The sequence below is a fragment of the Sinocyclocheilus grahami genome, unplaced genomic scaffold (assembly GCF_001515645.1).
Source record: "Sinocyclocheilus grahami isolate Dianchi unplaced genomic scaffold, SAMN03320097.WGS_v1.1 scaffold1449.1, whole genome shotgun sequence".
NCBI lineage: Eukaryota > Metazoa > Chordata > Actinopteri > Cypriniformes > Cyprinidae > Sinocyclocheilus > Sinocyclocheilus grahami.
This window is the reverse complement of record NW_015506628.1, coordinates 195797-206149: the sequence shown is the minus strand read 5'-3', so window position 1 is coordinate 206149 and position 10353 is coordinate 195797. Positions and strand designations below refer to the sequence as shown.

Here is a 10353-nt window from a genome sequence, read left to right as displayed (position 1 = left end):
TATTTATTTAACAAATGTGGTTTTGGCCAGAAAATTTACTATTTGGCTAATTGTGTGATGTACAGTAGGTGTGTTGCTGTGTTAAAGAGTTTAGAGTTTAGAAAAAGTACTTTAAGTATTGGTAAATTCTTTTTAGTAATTGAAAAAAACTGTAATCGACAACGAATTGTGACTCCCGGGAAAAACGGGACGTCTGGTAAGGGGGCGCTGCTGGCAATTTTGGGCCCTATGAAAGAATATGAGGTTGGGCCCCCTACCGCACCAACATACACTATATTGCCCAAAGTATTGGGAAAACTCAATAAAACAAACAAAAAAAAACTCATCACCAAACACCAATGACTTGTACATATGCGTACAATCATTTTAGACACTTCCAAAACTGTGGCAAAAAAGATGGAAATACAATTTTGAAATACATGAATTATGTTTCCATCTTTGTTGCCACAGTTTTGGAAGTGCCTGTTTCTGTTCTAAAGAAGGGGGTGTCCCAATGCATTTGTCCATATGTATGTACAAGTCACAGGTGTTTGGTGATGAGCTTTTGGCTCAAGGTCTGGATTTAAAGTCACACCAGAGGTGTTCAGCTGGGATTAGGACTTGACTTTCTGCAGACCAATCAAGTTCGTCCACACTGACTGAATCAATCTTTTTTTTTTAAACCTTGCCTTATACACAGAGGCATTGTTGTGTTAGAATAGAAAAGGGTCCTGTTCAAATTATTGGTATAAAATTAGAAGCACACAATTTCCTAGAATAGCATTATATGCTTAAACATTAAGATTTGTACTCATGGAAATTACTAAAGTAGTCAAACCTGTTCATTAGAAGGAGGTGTCCCAATACTTTTGGCAATAAAGTGTACAAGCCAGCCTAGCTATTCAAAATATTTGTCTGCAATTTAATCATATTGACCTATTACATTTGCTTTTGACCATTAGGTATCAGTAACATAATTCATTCAGAACCTGTTTTATTTACATTTATATTTATGCATTTACCAGACGCTTTTATCCAGAGCGACTTACAGTGCTTTCAGGCTATATATTTTTTTTTATCAGTATGTAAAAATATCAGTATTTTATGGACATAGACTTTCTGTACCACACTATTCTGCTGATATGGAATGAGTCTGACTGCTTAATCAGTTATATGAATAGAAATGCTTCACTGGGGCAAACAAAAAAATCCTAAAATAATAAATAGGACACCCCATAGCAGCATTTCCAGCAGTTTTTTCAATCATGATCTTACTCAGCTAAATGTGACTATTAGCTTAACAGCTGTATTCCTTGTTTGCTAGCTACCTATGCACATACAGCATACAATATTAAAAATGTTCTACATTATGAACCTTAACCCAAAAACCTTTAGCTTCATACACTGTAGATAATTGTGACCCTGCCTGTGAAACCCAGCTAAAGTTTTTTTTAAACAGTGGATGAGTAATTCATTCACTGATTTGCTTAATAAAAGCCTCCTTTGAGATCGTTTTGACAGACATGTTAATTGCATATTATTTTCAACGTGTTTATTGCTAAGTTTAGTGTGGCAAAATAGAAGCGCAGCCGTAATTCGCGTGCAGTGTATGTCTGGTTGCCATGACACCCTCACGCTTCCTGCTGCTGCTCTATGTAACCAGATTGTGAATTTGTAGATTTTCTATAGCAAAACTGAAATGTGTTTAAAAGAGCGACTGACCAAATCGTCCGGCTCGGTTTGCCCCCCATCGAACTCGAAGACATCTCTAATTTGACAGTTTACCATCTGATCTCACTCAGTGACTCTGGGCTACGTAGGACGGGACGAAACCATGCAGTGAATGGGGGGAGATAATTTTGATGGAAATGCAGAAATAAGTCGTAATTTTGTTTTATTTGTAACTCTTTGGTAGATAAATTTATAATTTCTATTACATTACTACTACTACTACTGTTACTACTAATAAAACAGATCTATGGGGGCCCCAAAAGTGTGTGGGCCCTTAGAATGGTCCCCCCCTCCCCATTGTTTCAGTCATTGTTTCAGATCGCTAGTTTGCATTTTGGTATAGCCTATCCATCCACTGTGGCTGCAATGCAAATCTAATTTGACAGTTTACCATCTGATCTCACTCAGTGACTCTGGGCTACGTAGGACGGGACGAAACCATGCAGTGAATGGGGGGAGATAATTTTGATGGAAATGCAGAAATAAGTCGTAATTTTGTTTTATTTGTAACTCTTTGGTAGATAAATTTATAATTTCTATTACATTACTACTACTACTGTTACTACTAATAAAACAGATCTATGGGGGCCCCAAAAGTGTGTGGGCCCTTAGAATGGTCCCCCCCTCCCCATTGTTTCAGTCATTGTTTCAGATCGCTAGTTTGCATTTTGGTATAGCCTATCCATCCACTGTGGCTGCAATGCAATCGCCCCATATCCGATTGCTATCCAATGACAGCGACGCACATTTTGAAAGACAAGACAGTAGCCTATAGGATGCATTTTGAATGTCCGGTAGACCTCAAATAACATTATAGTCCCGTCTCCTCTTGTTAACGAAGACAAGGCTTGAATTTTGTCATAGTTTTTATCATCAGATATTAGTTTTTGCTCGTCAATGTCTCGTCTTAGTCACAGAAAAAATGTCCGTTAACAAATATTTTTAGTCGACAAAATTAACACTGTTCCCAACACCTACAGTACCAGGATGATGAAGATGAAACAAGGGTGGACATTTCAGCAAGACAATGATCCCAAACACAGCCAAGAAAACTCTCAATTGGTTTCAGAGAAAGAAAATAAAGCTGCTAGAATGCCACATCAACGTTTAATTTCACCTGACTTGAATCCAATAGAAAATAAGAACTAAAGATCAGAGTTCATAGAAGAGGCTTACAGAACCTTCAAGATTTGAAGACTCTGTGGAAGAATGGGCCAAAATCCCCAAATCACACCTGAGCAATGCATGCGACTAGTTTCTACATACAGGAGGCGTCTTGAAGCTGTCATTACCAACAAAGGCTTTTGTACAAAGTATTAAATACATTTCAGTAGTTCAATACTTTTTCCCTGGGTCATTCCATTTTATTACACATAACTTAATTTCTGAAATTTCTGAAAAATATTTGTTTTGTTTTGTTTGTATGTATGGATTACTTGGGTTGTTATTGACATCTGGTGAAAATTTCATGTCAACAGCACGTTTAGAAATATATTTACTGAGAAAAATGGTGACGTGTTCAATACTTATTTTACCCACTGTAATTATTTCCTCTTCAAGGAAAGTGTATCATAGCCATTTGCTCAGAAGATGTGCTGTGTCTTCATTTTGCTCATTCCTGTTCCTTGCATGCTGTTTTATCTGTTCATTTGTGTCTCTTCACACTTTGCCAGAACTTTATTATCTGCTTCGGTGACCTTGCGATTGTTGTAATTACCTTGGAAAGGTTGTGACCTTTAGAATCCTTCATATAAGTTCGAAACTTAGAAGGATCTGGAGAACGTGAGGGTTTTATGCCCAACCGTTTCAGACAAGTGCCCACATATGCGTCCTCTATGTTAAATGGCTTAATGTCCTTGGAAGCCTCAACTATTTTTTTGGGAAGATCATTGGAGAACACATATCCTACTCCCAAAACATACGTGGGGTATTTTGGTTCAGGGTACAGCTCCACTGAGACGTAATACTTCGATTTTTTGTTTCTAATGACATTTTGGTTCCACATCAAATACCCTGTGATGTAGTTCTGTCTGGGTGTGTTGGGTGCCAACAGGAGGGTCATCAGGTTCTCCAGGTTTATGTACATGTGAGAATCAACCTTCATACTAAAACTTGCTTGAGGGCAACGAGTGACCAACCAGTCCATGATCACCATGGTCTTTATGGTCAGATTGAAGTAGGAGTCCACAAAGTTGCTCTGCAGCAAATCTCTGCGTTGTCGACTCTCTTCCTCCAGCTGCTGTTGAGCTTCGGCTCCTCCAGTCAAACCCACCAAGAACAGAGTCAGCACTGCTTTTCCCTGCACTGAGCTCTCATTCCCCCATGTGCTGCGGATGGCGTTACGAGCCTCTACCTCATGGGGGGCCACAGGGACCATCAAGACCAGGAACAGATCCTGCTTGCATTTATCAGGTTCGTCCAGAATGAAATGATAGTTGCGTGGATGAGCCACATGATGATGCATCCAAATGTGATTTTTTAGTGTGGTAGTTGTTTGAATGATTTGTGGAATAGTTAAAAAATTCCAGACAAATTTTTTGCCAGACAAGCCCTCAGTCAACACATTATAGGACTGAGTTTGATTTACGAGGTTAAACCAGGTGTGAGAATGTTTGACTGGATTAAATGAGAAAACGTAGATACAAGAGATGACAAACAATGATAATGTCAATATGACCAGCAGAACGAATCCTGTTTTACTGTGACGTATTAAATCTCTATCCTGAGCCAAACAACACCTGAAAAAGAAAAAGAAACAAAAGGTTAAATGTCTGTATAATCTCATTCAGATTTGTTTTTGACACATTTAGTCCTTATTTCTGAAAATATGAATCTTTCGAATAGTATTACACTTTTAATGTTTTATCTGTTTGTCCAGCAAGGTTTAAATGTAAAAGTGAATATCTTAAGTCTCTAAAATGTAAATTTAAGTGGATGAGTAACAATAACACCACTACAAATTCTGATAAAATAAAAAATTTTCGTAGCTGGCATCAAAAGCATCTGAAAACCCACCGCTGATCATTTGCAAGTGCAGTTTTTGTGTGTATTTGACATTCAAATATGTTATGATGCAAATCATTCACATAAGCCATTCTTTATCTACAGTACTAAAAGTGTCCGTGCTGGTTTTCCCTGTCTTAAACTTTTTATTTTTAATGAAATAGTATTGTACAGGTCGACATACATTTTTAAAGCAAAGAAACCTGAATTTGGAACACGTCTTTTTACAGAGTTAACAATTTTTGCCATATAACGTAAGTTAAAATATGAAAATTACCAAAGCTAACATGAAATAAAAATAAAGCTAACGATGTCATCAAAATCATCAAATTTAAATGTAAGCACAATTTAAAGAGCAACTAAAAACAGGGGTGAACATACCTCTTCCACATGATTCCGATCGCCATGACTGCTTATATAAAGGAATCACTGAGAGATGCATGTAATTTTTTCCTGGAGTAGCCGAGTTGTTCATTCCTTCTCATGAACTGGGGGTGGGGCTTAAACATTTTCCAATACAATTATAAGAGGATCTTTCCACAAATTACTTTTAAAACGTATTTATTTATTATTACTTTTTACATTTTGAGATAAACTGTTATCTTATATTAAACTGCTTTCTCTGAAAGCACTTGGGTGAATTAAATGAAACTACATACCTCACCAAAGCCAGAAGTTCTGATTCAAGATCACAACAAAATCTGGCACATTAACTTTCTGAGATGTTTACTCTGGTGGTACAAAATATGCTGCTCTGCTACTTTTTTTTAACATCACTTCAGAGTTTGTCCCTCACAGAGAACAGAGGTGTGTGTGTGTGTGTGTGTGTGTGTGTACTCCAGGCCATGTGTGAGGCCATATGTGAATTATAAAATGCTCTTCCTCTTTTCTACAGTATTATGACTGTATAAACATTATATGAAATACTGGTTGGATTCTTTATAACGCTGAAAGAAAAATGTCTGTAGTTCCCTTTACATGTCCTCCTACAATATTAGTCTGGTTAATAGTTAACAATAAGCTTCCATTTGTTAAAATTAGTCAACAGTTTTAGTTAACATGAACTAACAATGCACAATGCTTCTATACTCTTAAAAATAAAGGTTCTTTATTGGCATTGATGGTTCCATAAAGAACCTTGAACACCCATGGAGCCTTTTCATTACTCAAAAGGTTCTTTATTATGATAAAAAAAAATGTAAAAGATTATTTTGGTTATTAAAATGTTATTCACAGTAAGAAAGAAGTGGTCATTCTGATCACTGAGGCATTCTTCGGGTTCTTCTATGGTATTGCTACAAACCATACCCTCTTTTGGAACCTTTATTTTTAAGTGTACACAATACTTCTAAAGCATTCATTTTCAACATTTACTAATAAATAATTAAAAGTTGTATTTGTTAACATAAGTAGGCTACTTGAGCTAACACAAACTAACAAAGAAGTTGTATTTTTTATTAACTAACATTAACAAAGATTGATAAATATTGTAACAAATGTACTGCTGTACATCTAGGTAATGTATTGGTGGTCTGATTTCACTGGTAGACAGTTTGGATTCATCGCTGAGACTTTGTTTCAACTGGTATAACCAGTTCATACTTCTTCACACAAATCTTAAGTATTTACTTTATGTCCTTAAGTCGTAAATATAACATTGTGGGTGGGACTATGAGAAACGGACAAATTATCAAACGTGAAGAGTGTGGTATGCACCTACAGTAAGTGGGAAAACTTAGGGTGTTTACACAACACGGTTTTCATCTAAAAAAAAACAAAAAACTTTTTATGCATTTTGGCTGATCACTTACATGACAACCACGTTTTGGGGGCATGAAAATGTAAACTTTTAAAAAAGGGTTTCAAAGTACACATTTTTGAAAACAATACCATTATTGTCTCTGTAATCTACAAAAATGCAAATTTGTGAAAACTGTGACGTCGGAATGCAAAACTCAATAGAAATATCACCCAAGAGTAAAATGTCAATGCAGACACTAGCAGAGAACTGCAAGTTGGTGGTAAAACACTGATTATGTCTATAAAGATGGTTAATTTAATTAGAGATTTGAAGTAAGTTCAGCATCTGTTTGTGGATGTGAGACTTTACAGTTAATCATTATATTTGATTGGAAAAGTCATATAAATACAGTTTTCATGATTCTACATTTAAATGGTTGAAGAATTCAATTTTTAATAGAAGACAAGTTTGTTTGTTTTAAGGGTTGCTATTCTAGCAAAGCAAGTGTACTCTGTGGGGTTCCTCAGGGGTCCATACCTGGACCATTATTATTTCCTAAATGACTTGTCGAATGTTTCAGATATTCTTACTGTTTGCTGATGGATGATGCAACCTTAGTTCTCTCTCACTCAAATTTCAACTCACTGATTAAGAATGCAAATGATGGTCTAATTGCTTATGCTAATGGGTTTTATTTAAACAAATTATGTTTAAACATTAAAAAATCTAATTTTATTATTTTTAGTGGTAAAAAAGTATCATCTATGGCAGTGTTTCCCAACGGTTTTTTAGTCGCGTACCCTTTGGAAAATTTTAACAAACGTGTGGCACCCTACAAAATTAATTTTGTCACAATATTTGAATTTCTAACTTCGATATGATCATTTGAAAAGTATAGATATTCGGTACAACAGGGAAGAACTGCAGAATATAATGTCATACAGATATTTTTAATATTATTAAAACATTGTGTCCATCAATGGTTATAATCAGTAGGCTAATTTCTAATGAAGAGACCAATTTATATGACAGATTTTAATGTAGGCTTTTATACATATGTAAACATTATTTAATTACCATTATAACTAGCTATCTCACAAACTGTTGCTCACTCAGTGTTTTTTTTATTTTACAGTGGGGTAATTTTGGTGCAGTAGCACGAGATAACTTCATTTCAAACTTTGAATTTAATAAAAAATTATAAGTAAGCAGTCAATAATAAAATAAGAACAAATAAAGAAATTAATAATGATAGTACAAATAAAAAATAACGACATGCCTTAGTTTTTCAGGTAGGTCTAACAGTAGGGTTAAGATATTTTTTTTACCAATTATCCAAATAATGTTTAGTCCTAGAAAGCTATTATTATCAGAACACAAGAGCATAACATAGCGGTTAGCAGATCAATGAATGAGAGGGCAGCCTTACCAGAGTTGCCCATATATACCACACCATGTTACAACACAGTAGGGCTATTGCAGACAGAAGCAATACTGTATGACATCTATGTTTCCTGTCGGCTCAATTTTTGAGTGGACTTTGCTGTTCCGATGAGCATGAACGGTATACGAGTGGAGCGACTGGGCGGAGCATCACACCCATAGGGTCACACCACGTGAAAGTGAAACCTGAGAAATTTCGGTGCATCTTGAATTATTGGCGACATCAGAAATTTATATTATATAATAGATGCTTTTTTGAACATTTTAGCAATTTAAAAATATTAAAAAATGATTTTTTTACACGGCACCCCTGCTCTCGACAGACGGCACCCCGGTTGGGAAACACTGACCTAAGGCATTGGTCTCAAACTCAATTCCTGGAGGGACACAGCTCTGCACAGTTTAGCTCCAACCCTAATCAAACGCACCTGGACAAATATGGTTTCAGTACTATATATAAAAACAATAAAGGCATAATCTGAAAAACCAAGCCTTGTGCATTATAGGGAATGATATTCTGAATATTTTACAGTTGGTTTGATACCTTTAGATCAAATGGTGTTGTCGTTTAATGGATTTATATTATTGCATACATTAAAAATTGCAAAATTATTATAAAAAACATAAAATTGTAATTCCAAAAACGGAGCTTTGTGCGACAACAGGTATGTTTTCCCGAACATTTTAGTATTGGTTTTATATTATAATGTCACGTAGTTAAATTGTTTAATTAATTTAAATGGTTAAAAAATATATTTTTAATTCCTAGAAATTAAGCCTTGTGCAACATAAAGGGCATATATTTATGTCTATCTGAGTTAGTTTGGGCTCCAAAACATAAACGCCGCAAAGAGTTTAATTGCCAAAAAAACAGAATGTCTAATGAATGTCAAACGTCAAACTAACTCTACCGCCGTCTGCCTCTAGTGTCAACTAGCTACTCAATTCTTGGGAATTTCTGTTGATTTGACGGAGTTGGAGGGAACAAGCTGACTACGTGAGCAGAAAAAAAATCTTACGCTTTACTATAACTTAATTTATCTGTATCTTTCATATTGCAATATAGTTTGGGCGAGTACTTTTCCTACTACTCTTTTCTAATCCTTCAGAAGCGTTTCATTAAGATTGCAACCCGATCAAACGCATATACTTCATCTGCTTCTTTATTTCATAAACTTCAGGACCCTCATTTATCAACAGTGCGTAGAAAAGGTTCTATATTTTGTCCTTCGAATGAAATTTATTATGTGCCTAAGTACAAGAAAATCTGTATTTATCAAATGTGTGCACGCAGTTCTTACGCACATGAGTAAGCAATCATGTTGATAAATCCCACATGTGCGAACAACCTCAATTTGTAATGACTTTCATTTGTATACTCTAATTGAAATATAAATTAATATCTTACCCTCATGTTTTTTACCCTTTCTTCCAATTTTTATTTTTTCTTTATCTTTTTCTTTCTTTTTTTGTTCTGTATGTTCAGATGACATTGTACATATTGTTGATAAATGTTGTGTACTCTATACCAAGTTGTATATCTTTAATGTCATCTTTGTGATGTTTGCATTCATAAAAAAAAAATCCCACATAAGTAACATGCTCGTTCACGTTCATGGTCATTTGCATTCAGAAACGCCTCCAATGAACCATATATGGTGACAACACCTCCCTTTATAAATCACGTGAATGTATGGGTCCTCACCGAAATCATGGCAAAGAAAGCGGTACCGACTGAGAAGCCGTTCTGTGCTCTCACTCTCAGCGCGCTCTTTGAAAACGCGTTCTCTGCGGAGCGCATTGTTTGCCAAGTCTTCCAATAATGCAAGAGAAGCCATTGTACTGAGACAAACAAAAGTATTTTATAGGGTTTGACACCAATTACGCAACTTGTCTGTTTAAAACCAGTCAAATGATAAACTGAGTGTTTTATAATTAAAGGAAACACAGGACATATGTGGATTGCTTAATGCATACTGTGACACTCTTAAATGCTTTTTATGTGTAGTGTCGCTATTCTGCCACTAGATTCTCTGCGTAAGCATGCTCAGAGGTGTGCTTATATTTACACACATTTCTACGTATAAGTACAAGTTTTTAGATCCCACACTTTGTGTGCAACTGTACTTACGCACTCATTTGCACACATCTGCGCGTACGCACTGTTGATAAATGAGGCCCCAGGTTCTTACTATTTATGATATTATTATTTTTCAAATGTGTTTTCATGTATAAAATACTTAAACTAAAGCTCTTGTCTCCCTCTGGTGGCTGAATATAGTGATTCTCCAATTAAGGTGAACTCTAGCCAGCAGGGTGGCGCTCTGACACACTAAACCAGGGTTCCTCAAGTCTTGCCCTGGGGGGCCAATGCGCTGCAGAGTTTAGCTCCAACCCTGATCAAACTCACCTACCTGTGATTTTCTAACGATCCTGAAGACATTGATTAACATGCT

The 10353-nt window shown here is 35.8% G+C and overlaps 1 protein-coding gene across 1 annotated transcript; it reads right to left on the bottom strand.

The window, feature by feature from the left end:
• Positions 1-3355: 3355 nt before the first annotated feature.
• LOC107570368 (beta-1,3-galactosyltransferase 2-like) lies at positions 3356-4174 on the bottom strand. The gene has a single exon (XM_016256598.1). The coding sequence runs from the start codon at positions 4172-4174 to the stop codon at positions 3356-3358; it is 819 nt and encodes a 272-aa protein (XP_016112084.1).
• Positions 4175-10353: the final 6179 nt, after the last annotated feature.

What these genes read in the sequence shown, in the direction of transcription:
- LOC107570368 (XM_016256598.1), bottom strand. Translation starts at nt 4,174, where the DNA reads ATGCATCATCATGTGGCTCATCCACGCAACTATCATTTCATTCTGGAC.